At 36.7% G+C, this 17,054-nt stretch overlaps 1 protein-coding gene across 6 annotated transcripts in view; it reads right to left on the bottom strand.

The window, feature by feature from the left end:
* The window catches only part of tnr (tenascin R (restrictin, janusin)), a 235,290-nt gene that overhangs the window by 118,286 nt on the left and 99,950 nt on the right, over positions 1–17,054 (bottom strand). For 4 of the 6 annotated variants that reach the window (XM_037531224.1, XM_037531214.1, XM_017710961.2 and 1 more), the window contains one exon: positions 12,507–12,598. The exons of the other annotated variants lie outside the window; for them this stretch is intronic. In XM_037531224.1, coding sequence (XP_037387121.1) covers positions 12,507–12,525 — 19 coding nt within the window. In that variant the 5' untranslated portion in view covers positions 12,526–12,598. The remainder of the gene's footprint in view (positions 1–12,506; positions 12,599–17,054) is intronic. 6 annotated transcript variants of the gene reach the window in all.

Raw genomic sequence — 17,054 nt, 5'->3', positions numbered from 1 at the left:
AAATTCCTAGGTGGGCCTCAACACCTCTATTTTAATTACAAAGGTAGAGGCAGCCGCCCATCAAGTAGGGGGGTTTCTGGGTCATTTAGACAAAGAGACAACTAGAGGGTGTGGGTTACCTGGGTTCATGGCTTTTGTAAACTTGTTTACTTGCTTGATTAGGAAGATGCGCGTTCATTAAACTTCTTTTTCCTCAAGTCTCCACTCCTGATTTTCTTCAAGAAATTAACGCTTGCCAGCAGAAGTCAACAACCTCAACTCCATCAGACAACTTTAGGATGAACTAGAGCAGAGATTGTGAACCCAGCCCTCTTGTCCAATATCAGTGTCCGACCTCACAAATTCTCTTCTGAATGAGGAGGCAAAAATTGCCACAGACACACTCCAAAATTTTGTAGAAAGCCTTCCCAGAAAAGTGGAAGTTCTTATAGCTGCAAAGGGGGGACAAACTCCATATGAATGCCTATGGATTTAGAATGGGATGTCATGAGGTGTCCCAACATTTTATCCATGCAGTGTATTTCTTATTGTTACTACTATAGGCCATTAATAGTAGTCATTGGTTATCATTGGTTAAATACTTCTGTCCAATGATAGAATGGTTTCTTTTTGTTTATATTCAATATTGTATATTAACAATGCTGTAACAATGCAAATTTCCCCCACTGGGATAATAAAAGTCTCTCTTATCTTATCTTAAATGTAAAGCACTCTTCTTTATTGATTTTACTTTTGTTGAGTTATTTTTTTATATAGTTTTTTTATATAGTTTTATATATTTTTATATAGTTTTGCTTTCCACAGAGGAGGACAGGTTCCCCTTTTTCATTCTTGCATTGCCTCAAGGTCTCTTGCTCTTGCTCTTACAGAATGTTGGAACTAGAGCGTACTGTACTGTTGGCACTATGCATTCTGGTAGTGGTCTCCTGGCATCCATCACACCTAGACCTGCCTGTTAAACTACCAGCTAGATGTTTCCCTTTCACAATAATAGTTCTTACAGTTTACCAAGGCAGATGAAGCAGGTCAGAAACTTCACAAAGTGACTTGTGGCAAAAGGTGGAATCATATGATCGTTCCAAGTCACTCACCTCTTCAGTATGGCCCATTCTATTTGTCTATGAAGACTGCATGGTTATGTGCTAAAATTGAAATACTGTTAGCAATGGGCATGGCTGAAACATCTAAAAACAGTGATCAGGAGGGGGAGTTCCTTAAACATTTGGCCATACAGTGTAGAATCATGAAGAGAGCTGTAGATTATTTATGAAGACCGCATAGCAAGAATAGAATCCAGAACATTAAGAAATACAGATGAGTAAATCCTTCTGATCTTCAGACAAAGTTTTGCTTCTTCACTTTGCTTCTAATAAGAAATGATTAGTTGAGATGAGGACACACTCATATAATCTAGTATAAGCAAAATTATCTCTTGTAAGTTGGAAATTAGCTTTCACAGCTGTCAAAACAAGAATAGAACTGCTTTTGACAAGTCAATCATACATTTAATAAAATAAAATAGTTCTACTTAATTTTGGTAATCCCCTATAAATTACATACAAATGCTCAAATTGTTAACAAACTGAGGTTTAAGGTTGGAATTAAGACCAGGGTTGGGGTTGGAATCAGTTTTAGGTTTAGCTCTAGGTTTTGGGCCAAGTTTAAGGTTAAGTTTAAAGCTAGAGTGAGTGTTAGATTAAAAGTCAGTTTTAGATAGTAGGTTAAAGTGGTAACACTTTATTTGAAGGCTACCTACATAAGGGCTTCATGACGCATTCATAAGAGCTGAATAATGCATTTATGAAGCACTACTTGAACATTTATTAAGTGCTTATGTCGGTTCTCGCAACCTGACATAACACATTTTATGAAATAAATGACATTGTACTGACATAATATGAATAAACCTTGAGCATATTTACAGCACTAAACATATTTAAAACACTATACATAACTATATATGTCAGCATTCTTAACATGACATTGTATTAATATCAGGTGAAATATGCCTGGAAACCACCCCCTCTTCCCTCCATGGCATAGATGATTGATGCAATTATGTATAGTGTTTTAAATATGTTTAGTGCTGTAAATATGTTCAACGTTTATTCATATTATGTCAGTACAATGTCATTTATTTCATAAAACGTGTTGTCATGTTGCGAGAACTGACATAAGCACTTAATAAATGTTCAAGTAGTGCTTCATAAACGCATTATTCAGTGCTTATGAATGTCTTATGAAGCCCTTATGTAGGTAGCCTTCAAATAAAGTGTTACCGTTAAAGTTAAGGGTAGGGTTAGGGTGATAGTTCTGGTGTTAAGAAGTGAATTAGATAGATATTTAGTTTATGTAAGCTTGTAGCTAAGCTAAGTAACCGACAAGGTGTGCATCTGCAAATCATTGCAGTCAGCCGCTACAGTAAGGTTTTATCAAAAAAAAAAAAGAGACTGAGTTGCCAGTTTATTAGGTCATTACACTACTAATTACATGGTATTAACACTTTTGCATTACATTGTATTTATGCCATTTTAATCAGGAATATCTATCATATAGCCGCACTTGCAGTCCCATGAAATCATGTGGATAGCCCTGGTCAAATTGCACATTAACACATCCTGCATAATGATGTGTCATTCAAATTTCAGTGAACAATTTACATGTACTTGTTGAGCTTAGAAAAAAAATACAACGAATACAACAAATGTCAACTTTTGCACTGGTCATATCTCAAGTTTTTTTCCCAGTAATTTAAATTAAGCAAATAAACAGTAACCATGCATTAAAATGAGCATAAGTGTGTTCTTTATAAAAGATGCATTATTTTAAAAATCAACAAAACATAATTTCACCAGGAGAGCCAAAATTTTATATACAACTGTCAAGCTACTCTGCTGTGGCCAATCTGTTCCTGTACAATTTATTAGTCTCCATTTAAGCTGTCCATCAAAGGTAAGAGACTACCACTGCAGCACCAAAGAGTAAGCTAAGCACAGCAGTGTTACTGATATGGTGTTAACATGTTGGGGTACCAAGTGCTTGTAAAAATATATCAGAAACAGTGGTGTTAAAGGAGTTTTTGTACACTTTAATGTTCAGAGTAAGTAGGGTTAGGCAGCTGGTGAATTGTACAGCAACAGATGGGCTACAGCCAGTAACTGTAAACCTAAAAAGTGCACCTATATGATGGGTGTTTCTGATAAAAAGACCTTTGAGTGTAGATACAAGGTTGGATTACCTAATAATCTAGATGGATCTTCTGGACCTTAGCAAAATACTCAGCAGCACAAATGCTGAAAAGACAATAATTTGTGCATGCAGTATTTAATACACTCATTGCGTTGCACATCAATTACAGTCTAAAGTATACTATACACTATTTCTGGTCTGTCGTTGCATGTTACTATGAACATAATATCATAGTATGACCATATCAAAGCTATGATCATGACATTCAACACACATTCTTCTCTGTTAACAGTTATTGGAGCTTTTCCTTTCTTAAAGCCATGCAGGGTGAATGATCCCTGATGGAAATGTCATGGCTATGGGCCTGCAGGATGATGCTGCCATATTATATAATCACAATTTTTTCTTCAGACATGTAAGTAAGGCAGTGTGTATATTTTCTAGTGTTGTATACCAAAAACTTATCTTCTGAATTCAGTCCAAATCGCCTCATATTTTTTAAGGCTCAGAGAAAGTAAATCTCTCAGATGTTCCAGCTGAGACCTATCCCATGATTTGCTAAAGTGTTTTCTGTGTTCCCCAGTCATGATTTCATCAAGAAGGAGAGAGCTGCAGGTAAACAGTGTACAGTAGATACGTGATAAATGCTGGAGGCTACACGGTGTTAAGGCAGCAGCAGGTCAACAAAAGCATTAACCTCTTTTGCAGATAACGCAGGGGGAAGATTTGTCAGCTTCATGTTGCATCTGGAAAGGCCCTGTTGATAATGGGAAGATAGCAACTACATAACTGCATGCACCTCACTTTAAGCACACAAGTGGCAGATTAATTCAACCTGTCACAAAACAAGCCTTTAAGAGCAAAATATAAAAAACGAAAACAAAACAGGAGAAATCTTAACCAAAATTTGTTCACTTGATGTTTCATGCTTCAAGTAAACACACTTAGGACTAATGATTAGTCTTGAATGGCACATTACAGTCGACCTGAGAATGCTAGCTGTTTGTTTTAAAGAATTAAATAAAATAGAAAATCTACTTCATGTAGCCTGGTGAAAATTTATTTCCACAAACACATCTGAAATCAGACTTATTAGCATTTACTAAAGGCCTTAAACCTTAGTAGTAAAGGAATAACTTTTGTTTTGCTATTCTACTCAAAACTGATTAAATAATTCCATATGAAATTATATAGTGAGTTACACAATGAATTACATCTATTTTAAGATGACATTATGTATCAGCAGGCACAAGTCTGCACATAACATGGTTCTTTGGGTAACACAAGACTACTTTTTCTTTATTTTTCAAAGTCATTTTGCTGTTTGACATTTCATTTTTCTTTTTCTTATTATGACTCTTGCAATTTGCAATTGCATATCCACTGGGAAAGCACTAAAATGTGTCAGTGTTAAACCAAGACCACCATTCCTCTGACAGTTAAGCAAGCTCCTGCCTGAAGCAAGTCACCACTAATATTTGTACTTGTGCAGCCACAAGCTCTCCTAGTAGGTCAAGAATCATCTTTAAACAAAGCAACAATAGTCACTTTGGACAGAATTAAGAATCACCATAGTTTAGCTTTTCATCACATCATCACTTCCACTAAAAAGTCCCTCCTGATGTCCCACCCACCATGTTTGATTGACAGGAGTGCTCACTGACAGTGAAAATGAAATTTTAACAGCATCACAAATACACTGTAATTCTAGCAGACTTCAAGGGCAACATTTTACTAAGTCAGAGTCAGACCATTAAGACAATGAAAATTAAATTTCAAAAAGACTTCGCTTTTCACATTAACTTTTTTCCAGTCAGTGTACACAGAAATGCAAATGCAAACACATTTTGCATCTTCTGAATTTGCAATATGTTTCAAATAATGTACACTCACATGGGAAATGCAAATGTAAATACACAATTTAATTAGCGTTTTCTAATTTGCATTTAATTTGAAATTAGTCCAGAATATGGTGCCAAAAGGCAGAACATGTATCAAAAATTGACTATTTGGTCAAGTTGGCACACAGGTGTTTTACATAATAAACATTATGTGTCCACCTGCAAAAGATTATAGATTGGTACAGTCTGGTTGTGCAATCAGAAAGAGTGTGACTTTGTTGTGTAGTTGCGCTTACATGTTTAATAGACTAGTTGACAATGCCAGCACAACTATCTTTTTCTCAATTATATTTTAATTTAGTCTATCAAATAAGGAATGTATAATAAGTGAATAACATTTTTTTAAAATTCTGAACTGATTATAACTAAAAGCTTAAAAACCCTCACTTGCTTTCTTCTTGATCACTAACTTTTATTAGATCTGCTCCTTTAGCTCCATCAGTCTCCTTCAGCATCTTTCTTTCCCTCTCCATGCCTGTGTTTAGCAATACAGTATTTTTATACACAAACTCATGGACAAATTAGTTCAGTTTTTTATGTTATGACAAAAATCATCTCAGCTGACTAAAATAATCTGTGAATAAACTGACGCCTCAGTAAACTAATATTCACATTTTATGGCCAATCCACTTTTCTTTACTTCATGTGAACTTAAAGCTAGCTAATAAGCAACCAGACAGCAAAACCATAATTTGCACAAATCCATATTATAGGTAAATATCTTCACTCTGTAATGATTCAGACTGTATATTATATATTTAAAGTAAGGACCAATTTTGTAGTAATTTTTCATTTTAGCATACTTTGAGCTAAAAATCTTGTCACAACCATTGGTTGCTGATTGGCGTTACTTCAAGAACCTCCTCCAGGTCTGATATGATTGGCTTACAACTTACAAGATCTGATATGATATGCTGAGCCAGTGTTACTCTTTTCTCTGATCCTAAACAAAGTTCGCACCCCTGCTACCACATTATATTATGAAGTTGTAGAAACATTGACATAGTTGAATAAAGAAGAATAAAGTGATGTAAGAATTATTCTAAGGGCCTGTGACAGACAGGGGCCCTATAAAATTACAAGAACATTAGGGAACATTTTTCCAATATTGAATTAACCTGTCATTAATAACAAGTTTTATTTACAATATAGGCCTGTCCAGCCCTGTCTCCAACTCCTCATACCCCTACCAATGAACCAGCTGTCTCCCAATACCCATACCCCTACCAATGAACAGTCCTGTCTCTCTATCCTCATACCTCTACCAATGAATAGCCCTGACTCCCCATCCTCATACCCCTTCCAATGAACCAGCCCTGTCTCTCCATCCTCATACCCCTACCTCTGAACCAGCCCTGACTCCCCATTCCCTTACCCCTACCAATGAACCAGCCTGGTCACCCTATCCCAATACCCCTACCAATGAACTAGTCCTGTCTCCCCATCCCCATACCCCTACCAAAGAACCAGCCCGGTCTCCCCATCCCAATACCCCTACCAATGAGCTAGCCCTGTCTCCCCATACATTGGCATTGTCTTCCTGAAAGGTGCAAGGCCTTCCCTGAAAAAGATATTATCTGGACGGGACCTTATGCTGCTCCAAAACCTGTATACATTGATCAGCATTCATAGTGCCTTCACAGATTCAGAGCAACTCAGCCATGTCATGTGCACTGATGCACCTCATACCATCATGGATACTGGCTTTGAACTAACAAGCCAGATGGACCCTCTCCTCCTTAGCCCTGGAGATGTGGGACCCATAATGCCCAAAAAGAATTAAAATTTTTGATTTGTTGGACCACAGGACACTTTTCCATTTTGTCGCAGTCCATCTTAAATGAGCCTGGGCCCACAGAAGGAGCCAGTATTTCTGGATCCTATTTATAAATGTTTTCTTCATTGCACTGAGAAGTCTAAACTTGCATTTGTGGATGCAGGGGCAAAGTGGGTTCACAGACAGTGTTTTTTCAAAGTGTTCCTGAGCCCATGCAGTGATTTCCTCTACAGATTTTTTTCTTAACACAGACGTCCCAAAAACATAGCTATCTTGTGGACACATATACGCTTCCAGTTTCCTAAAATAAGCTCACACAAGCTATTATATGCTATTTCTGAATAATATACACAATCTGCTATGATGTTTGCACACTCCCCTGTGCCATGCTTGATCACAGCACTGACCAGTCCCCTGAGGGAAAACTACCCATGTACTAACAGCAAGGCAAATCCTCTGCATATCATTATCAGCCTCGCTTATCATGGACAAATATGAGTCCTTTGCATCTGCTGAACATCTGAGTGAAGCATTTTTAACCCTATCCTGAATATCTCTGATTCAGTCAAACCAGGGGCATTGTCCCTGTTGCAGTAACAGGGTTCTTAGGAATGCTGAAATGACTATTCAGATATTTGTTACATCACAGAAAGATGGAGAAATGTTTTGTTCTTATTTGTAAGTAAATGTACTTTACTTTGATACTACAAAACTACAAACTACAAAAAGTCCATTAAGGTGAGCACACTGTAGGCTTTATCTGAAAACATGATGGCCAAAGAGTCTTTATAACTCACTTTTTTTTCCACAAACACTGTATCACTCCACTAAGACACCATTGCTAAGCAACAAGCTTGACATCTGTAGGCATCATTTTAATGTTTTTACTTCTTATTTTACAAACAAACAGAAAATGGACACTTTTAAGATGACATTTGACCTACTGCCGATTTGGTCAGACTCTGAAGAGATGACACTAAATTTTCAAATGGTCATTACCACTGAGTAGCTTTTCAGTCAGCAGCTGTAACAGAATAACACCTAAACAACCTGGAATCAGCCAGACATGAACCGAAAACCATTCACCAAACATGAAGTCTCATCTTCAGAGGCTGACCAAATCAGACTGAGCCATAAAACTGTTGCCATAAAAACAAAATAGCTTGCTCAGTGATGATGACAGTTTCAGAATTTAGTGTAAGGAGCTGGAGAACGAAATGCCGCCCTTTCAATGAGTGAGCAACAGAACACTGAGGTTGTGTGTTATCGCTATAACATTACAGCTGTGATGATCTACGGCAAATCACAGCCATGATGTTATTTGGGGATAATACACTCCCTCTCTTGTTCTATCGCTTAAATAAAACCTTTTCCACGGAGAGTGCTTTTGGCCCTGCTATGAAGGGATGAATGATAGGTTGGGAAGTCCACAAAAGTGAAAATGTAGCTGACCTGAATGCATTCCAAAGGCATTTTGCCACAGAATAAGTACAATTGGCAAGAATGTAATTGCAAAGAGGGGAGGTACTGTTTTACCCTCTTTCTAGCTTGGGTTCTCTTTGATAATGCAATTTCCAATGCATTATTATAGAGTGCAAATGCTGTAAGGTATATTAGATTTTAATTGTCATTTTGACACCATTATTGTAAAGTCACATGAAGTATAAAAATACAGCTCAAAAATACATTTTATTTAAATGAAGCCACTTCTAAAGCATTTTTGTGAAAATGACATGTCAATATTAGTTTACCAAATGGCAAATTAAAATAACAAAATTAAATTTTGGGAATTTAATTTTAAATGGGAAATTTAGTATCAAACATGAGAATACATTGCCATGTAACATAATAAATCTTCATCTGAAGTTTTCTATTAAAAAGCTTTGATATTTTACTCTGTTTATCTGTTTTTATTATCTTTCGTTTAATTTTTGCTTTTCTTTTTCTTTTATATACACTATTATGTCTATTCATTGTGCTCATATTCTTTTGTCTATTATTTACATTGATTGCTTATTTAAAGTCAATTCAGCTTTACTGTTAATACTAAAATATGTATAGGACATAGGGTGTACTGAAATTGTGTTACTTTCAGACCCCATGCTGTAGCAATAATATGAAATCGACGGTAAACAGGAAAAGTGTGAATTTAAATAGACACAAAAAAACAACTAAACACTAATCATGAAAATAAACATTAATTGTATAAAAATAGAATAATAAAAAATAATATATATAAGAGGTTCTATGTACAAGATTTTTAACACTAATATTACATTAAACAACTACTTTATATGTAAAGATATATTAGAGCAATGACATCTGCAATCCAATCAATGGCACTGTAATCAGAGTTGTTTTTTGTTTTTATAGTCAGCCTGACTGTGTGTCCGTGTTAATCTCACAACGTGAAAATGCTGGCCCTCCTCATGATTTGTTTTGCCCTCCCCAACGAACATACAGTGACTGCCTACACAACATTGTGCATGCAAGTTGGTGGAATGCAGCAGGAAATGTTCAGGCAAAAGCAACCTTTCAAATATTTCTCTGCTGAATATTCCTTGAAGATGACAAGGCTGAATTTACCTTTCTATTTGCATTTTCCCATTCCACCTTAAATGGTGCAGCAGTTCCATTCAGCACCCGAATGCGACTGCTGCATCATTTAAGGCAGATTGGGAAAATCAAAAGAAGCTGAGGCACCTGAATATCGCCTAACTGTTGTACCATTTAAGGTGGTATGGAAAAATATGAACAAGAAACTGACAAAAAAGAAGTGGATTTCAGCTTTTTACTGAGAAATTCAAAAAGTATGAAAAGGGATGAGTTTTTTTTATTTCTACTTGACAGGTGGGTAAAATTAACTAATTTCTGCTGTTTCACAGAACCAATATGTCAGCAATATTTTATCCCATTTGCTAATGTTTGTAATACCAACTGATTAACTATACAGCAGCAGTTGTAGTGAGTTTGTTCACCCATAACCTTGCTAACATTAGTTAACATGACTTGCTGTGTGGGTGCTTGCTCTAATGTTTTGTCATGGTATTAGTCTGTATAATGCTTGTCAAGGGTTAATTAATTGACTGTTTTAAAAACAGTTTAAAAACAAATGTTTTAAGTGGACTTCAATAAATGTATAACATAACCAGTTTCAATAAAGTGGAGCTGTGCCACAATTGAGAAAAACATGAGAATAAATTCTCTGAGGAGATGGACATTTCTCATTTATGACTGTATCACTCAGCTGAGCTTTCTCTTACTATCTCTCCTCTCATCCTCTCCCTCTGCTCCTGTTTACACACCGGCTTGAGGCGTTTAAAGGAGTTGTCTGTGGTGTATTGCAAGCAGGGCCTGTGGCAAGTGTTATCCTCTGGCAGGTGCACACCCTGAAGCAGCGAGGTGACTTCGTAACCTCTATTTGCACAGGTTAATGTGCAAATACCCCAACACGAAGGCTTCAGGGGCACAGCTAGCCTCTCTCTCCTTAATTCTCTCTCACCCTCCTTCAGCACAGGACAGCTCGGCTCCGCAACATTACTATTCTATTCTCATTACACCAACAGCGCCTGCTAAATTGTCATGTCTTTCAGGATCATTGGAGCCTGTTCATTTCCAGCACCTGCGACCCAGCAGGTTTTAAAAACCTCCATCTCCTCCAGGGTTCCTACGACAACATGGACCAAGGCCTGCGGAGGACAGAGGAAACTGAGGTTCAAGAAACCAAAACGTGAGGATCTCCCTCCTCTCCTCCTCCTGAATGGAGAAGTACTTCAACACCTTGCTAACATACATCATAAATTCATGCAACGCTCTGATCTGAGTGCAAGTAATTCCTAGAAGGTTGGTTTGTTCAACACATGGTAAACATGATAGATATCACAAAATACTGATTAGGTTTTGTTTTTAAATGCACCCCCCCCCCCCCCCCCCCATAACATTATGCTACTAAGCAGGAAGGATGAGATCTAGCATATGTATCTTCTCAAACTGCTGCTAACGTTCTTGGCAGAGAACATTAGCTGCCAATTTCTTTAAATTTTATAACAGATGCCTGCACTACCTAGCAAGTGATGAGGGAGAGGGATGTCCATCTAGCATCTTACTGCATGTAATTACACATTTCCACCAAATCTTACATAGTGTAGCTTTGAAACAGGGTTCATAAGAGCCTAGCATTTTTTTTTTGTCTTGTCAGGGAGAGGCACATTTACAGTGCAAGATATAAGATGTGTCTAAAAGTGAAGAGGCCTAGGAGAGACCTTACTAGAACTGGTATATGAAAGCTCCTCTTCAGAATGTACTTGTGCACATTCTAAGCAGCCTGACATTGTCATAATGACATGTCACAGCTTTATGAAACAATTATAATTGTAATTTGTTTAAATCTTACAAAAACATTTAATTAAATTTCAAATAACATTGCTTTAGGAATTCTGGTGCTGCAGCATCTCACAACTCACAATTGTTCCTTTCATTTCTTGAATGTTTTTATGCTGCTTATGAATAACTGTGACTAGTATATATGTGATTGACCCTTTTAGTGTACCTTTCCCATCACTTACCACCTTCTAGCACATTACTAATTGATATACCAACTCATTGTGGAATTCACTGTTTTTAATGATAAATATGGTATTGACCAAAATGCTTTATTTTCATGTCTAAACAATTTTCTCCTGGAGCACCAAGCCTCTGGACACAGTATTAATTAATGAAATTGTTACCATGGTCAACTGATTTTTTTTTAGCAGAAGCATGGTATGTAAAGAACCAGTTTGTTGAGTTTCTCTTAAGAGTCTTGTCTAGTCTGTTTTAGAAACATGTACATGTTAAAGTTGAAAAAAAAGTTTCTTGCTTTAGAGTCTTACTCATTAATTTAATTAAGACCCAACATTATTGAGAAACCTACCACTGAGCTGCATGTCTAAAGCAATTTTTTAAAGCACACTTATGAGTTTCATGACACACAAAAACCCTGAAACCTCATAAATTACAAATTAAGCACTGCTCATGCACTGCCAATCACATTCCTGTTTACTTGTTTTCAGTTGCATTGGTGACAGAATGTGTCACATATTCCACATGGTTAGGAATTTCACCCCTTGCCCCTACCACTTAGCCCTTAGCCCTCTGTTTTGAGCGTTCATGATTAGGGTTGGGGTGTCCAAATTTTTTGTTGAGATAGAGGGATCGTACAAAGTGTTAGGGCTACATGACAGAGATTTTTCAGAGCCACCAAATAGGGTGTCATGAGGAAGAAAAAAAACTGCAAGATGGCTGTGCGAGCGACCAAAGAAACCCACAAATATATTTTTTCAGTTAAAAAAAAATGATAATTATTATATTATCTTAGTTTAAAGTCATTTCATTGTATTATGGTCATTTTCTTTGTAACAAGCATAAAAATCCCTAAAGTGTGTCTTCGTAACTAGCTAGTTAACTTTCCTGTTCCACATTAAATAGTGCAGCAGTATTGACACCTGAATGTAACTGCTGCAGTATGTAACTCTGTTCCAAGGGGTTAGGGTGACACTTAAAAACAAGGGGTAAAAAGAAGAAATGGGATTGTGCCTATATTACTCATTCAACACATGTATCCTCACTTCATAAATTTATGAATTAAACATGCAGTGTACCTCTTTGCATTGTTTCCATGTCATCATTTTTTGGCTTCTTTTGAGTTCAGCATGTACTTTTCCCTGTTTAGTTAGTTAACTTTTCAGAGTGGCTGTGGAAAATAAAAGGGTATGATAAATTTAATCTCTGTTCCACTAACAAGCATTATCATTAATGTTTCATTAATAAATTATCAAAGGAGCACGCTTCATTTTGTAGCTCAGAAAATGTGCGCAAACCAAAGACGTGCTTGACAAGACCAGTGAGCTTTAATGATTCTCGTCTTTTGCCTCTTTGCAGCTGGGAAGACTGTGCTTTTATGTTATTCTACTTTATTCAAGGCCTCTGTCTGTTTGTGAGTCTACCAATTTCTTGCAGTATTGATCCCCATTTTAAATGAGACGAGTGGGGGAGTGGGGTTAAGCACAAGCATGTCTTCTCCAGCTTAATGATCAGATATTTTAAAGCCATCTTTATCTGCTAATGAAAGATGTTTGGTTTGCCTTGCATTAAAAAAGCAAATACAATCCCTATCAGTTGTTTATGCTTTAATTTTAACTTAAAATGTCAAGCTGGAAGATTCTGCTAATGTGCCAAATACTGCACAACTGTACATTTAGGCTGCGTTTACAATTGGCAGGTTTGATACCATTAAAATAAACGCTGGTGTGTTCTGTTAGTGTGGTTAGTTAGAGCAAATGAGAACAATGAGGGTGGTGGAGAGGGGTTGGAGGGTGGGAGAGTGGTGGAGAGGGCATTGGTGGGCCAGGCTGTGCACTGAAGAAAATGGAAGGAGAAACAATGCTTTAAATGAACACTGCACAATAGCTTTTGTAATTTATCTTCTTCTGCTTTAGTCCAGAGCAAGGAATTATATGACAGATATATATGAACCCTGACATAGGTATCTGCCTTCCTTTTTGATTAATAAATGTGAGTACAAGGTAAATGTTTCTTTAATGCATGTGTAACTGTGATTAATTTCTCCGCTCTCAGATTTGAGTTACTTTCTTAGAACCCCCTTCTTCCTGTTTCTACATTTGTGCTGTTCAAATATGCCTCACAAAATCTTTTTACTATTTACCACACATTTCAAACATTTCACATATTCAGGCAGGTGTCTATGTACACACTCCCCAGCCATTTTATTAGAAACCCTGGTGAGGTATGACTACAGAGTGTTGATGTATAATTTGTATTAGCGATTCTCTAACCCTTCCTCAATGGTCTGGCAAACTAAAAAAGTGTTTCTAAAAAAGTGGCCAATAAGAGGATGTATAAAGTAGATTTCTAATAAAGTGGTCAGATATTACAGCCCTGTTTATAAAAAGTTGGGACGCTGTGCAAAATGTAAATAAAAGCAAAATACAATGATGTGCAAATCATTTAAACCATACCCATAATTGAAAATAGTATGAAGACAACAAATCAAATGTTGAAACTGAAATATATATACTGGCTGGCTGTGATCTCCAGTGACATTGCACTAAAAAAAATAAAAAAAAATTCTGTAGTGTAAATCACTGCGTGGGCTTAGCAATACATCTGAAAACCCTTGTCTTGTGAAAACAGTTCATTGCTGCATTCACAATTGCAAATTAAAAGTCATGCAACATGCAAAGAAGAAACCATATATAAACAGGATCCAGAAATGCCACCACTTTCTCTTAATCCTGATCTCATTTGAAATGGACTTGAAAAAGTGAAGTGTCCTGTCGTCCAAGAAATCAAAATACAAAATTCTTTTTGGAAATCATGGACATTGCATCCTCCAAGCTAAAGACCATCCAGTTTGTCATCAGTACACAGTTCAAAAGCCAGCATCCATGATAGCATAGATGTGCATGACTTGCACATCTCTGTAGGCACTGTTAATGAATGATATACACTGGTTTTGAAACATGTGCTGCCATCCAGACAACGTCTTTTTCAGCAAAGGCCTTGCTTACTTCAGCAAGATGTCATCAAACCACATATTACAACAGCATGGCTCCACAGTAAGAGAGTCTGAGAGCTTAATCAGCCATTGAAAACATTTGGTGCATTATGAAAAAAAAATACAACAAAGGAGACCCTGAATTCTTAACTGAAACCCTACATCAAGCAAGAACGGGAAAACATTTCACTCTTAAAACCACAGCAATCAGTCTTCTCAGATCCCAAATACTTATAGAGTGTTGTTAAAAGAAGAGGTGGTGAAACACAATGGTAAGTTAGTGTTCATGGTGGTGGCAGCTCAAAGTGCTTTACACACAGGTGATAGAACAGTTTTACAAGAAATCATTAGTATTTATTTAGAATCAGAAGAAAATGAACAAGATCAAATTTGAAAATAAATACCACAAGACGTACAGTTTTAATTAATTGCTAAATTAAAGAGACACTTTTCTGATATTTCTTAAAAGTGAACACTGAGCTTGACGGTCTAATAAAAGGTGGAATTGAGTTTAGAAGCATAATAACTGAAAGAGGCCTCTCCCTGTTTTCTGTATTTTACAGAGGGTATTTGTAGAAGGCCACTATCTGCAGATCTTAGATTATATGCCGGAACATAAACAGACAGACACTCTGTGATGTAAGCTGGTGCTAGGTCATTGAACTTTAAAAACTAGTAGCAGAGCTTTAAAAACTATTCTGAACCATACAGGTAGCCAGTGCAGTTCTTTTAAGACAGGAGTGATATGATCTCTCCTTTTGGTTTTTGTTAGGATGCGCACTGACACAGTTTGTACGAGTTGTAAGGGATGTATAGTTTTCTTCGGAAATCCAGCAAGAAGAACATTACAGTTGTCAAGTCTGCTTGTAACAAACGCATGAACAAGTTTCTCTGTGTTGCTCAGAGAGAGAAAATGTTGAACTTTAGTGATATTTCTCAAATGATAAAACACTACTTTTTATCATTTGAATGTGTTCTTGGCATTAAATTCACAACAAGCATATATTTTTCAAATATGTGATTTATATGATTTGAACATCATTGCATTCTACATTTATTTACATTTACTTTTTTTTAAAACAGGGTAGTTAGTAAAAAGTGTTTCTAAAAATGTAGCCAGTGAATCATAGTAGTAGGTAGTTGTTTCTAATAAGTGGCCAGTGAGTTTAAGTACAAGGTAGGTGTTTGTAAGAACTTGTCCAGATATTGAGTAAAATGTAGGTGCTTCTAGTAGCCAGTTTGTCAAAGAACAAGGTAATAATTTCCAATATAGTGGCCAGTGAGTAAAAAGCGGAAGTACAAGTTGGTGTTTCCAATTAAGTGGCCAGATGTTAAGAAAAGAGTGTTTCTAATAATGCAGTCAGTGAGTCAATGTACAAGGTAGTTATTTATAATAAAGTGGCCAAAAATTAAATAAAAGGTTGTTACTAATAAAGTGGCCAGTATGTGGAATTACAAGGTAAGTGTTTCTAATAAAGTGGCCAGTGAATGAAAATACAGTATGTGGTTTTTTACATAAGTGCCCAGTGAGAAAAAGTCTAAAAATGTGGCCATGTATTAAGGAAAAGGCAGTAAAAGTATGTTTCTAATGAAACGGCCAGTGTGTTCAACAGGTACATGTTTCTAATAAAGCGGTCAGTAAGTGAATGTACACGGCAGGTGTTTTTAATAAAATAGCTTGACATTAACTAAAATGTAGTTGATTCTAATAAAGCAAAAAATTTGTGTATTTTGTATTAACTTTGTAACAAAGAGGATGTGTCAATGATGTTAATTTACATATTCATGCCATACTGTGGTACAAAATACTTTCCTAAAGTATATTTATTGGAAGTTCGCTTAAAGTCTGGGCTTTTGGAGATTGCAGTGACTGAGCTGTCCTGGCTAACATAGCCCCTGTCTCTTTACACAGCTGCCAGCCAAATGCGTCTCAGCCACAGATCAAATAATTTGTCAAAGAATGCATTTGACAAAACGCATAATGCCCTCTTCCCTTTGGCAGCAGGTACGCAACCCCCCCCTCTGAAGGTGAGTTCCCTCACTCATCCCCTCACTGTAAGCCATTTTGCTTTCATCTTCCTCTCTCGCAGTCTTGTTTCCTGTGGGGCCACAACTGACAGTTATTGTTCTGCCTTTCATAAAAATACAGTTCAAGAAATCTCTCTGTTTTCAGAAGGCAAAGACGAGGCAAGGCTTGAAAGCAGACAACACAACACAAGCCAGTATCATGCAGTGTCAGGTGGATGATAAAGTCACTGTGAAGCCAAGATGTGCCTTTGCACTTTATTTATTTATTTTATGCAGTGCTTGAATTAAGTCATCCCATGCTCAGTGTTAGTATTCCTGAGGCACTTAAACACAGTTTTGGCGTTGGTCAAATACAATACTATAGTTTCTGTTTTGTAAACTGCAGTTTAATATTAAAATAAGCCTTCATATGAGATTTTATCTTTGAATGAAGAGGGCCTTTTACTTTCCTCCAAAAGTTTCAGATCCAGAATAAGTCTTGAAGTAAAACGACACTGGGGGACTCTGTCCAAAAGCCACCGTATATTTCTGATTTTAGTCAAGTTCATCATATCTGTAACTTTTAACGGATTGCAAATGCCCACATCTGGAAAGATGTCATAGG

This window comes from Pygocentrus nattereri, chromosome 2, assembly GCF_015220715.1.
Source record: "Pygocentrus nattereri isolate fPygNat1 chromosome 2, fPygNat1.pri, whole genome shotgun sequence".
NCBI classification, from domain to species: domain Eukaryota; kingdom Metazoa; phylum Chordata; class Actinopteri; order Characiformes; family Serrasalmidae; genus Pygocentrus; species Pygocentrus nattereri.
Note: the sequence above shows the minus strand (reverse complement) of the source record. Positions and strands in the feature narration are given on the sequence as shown.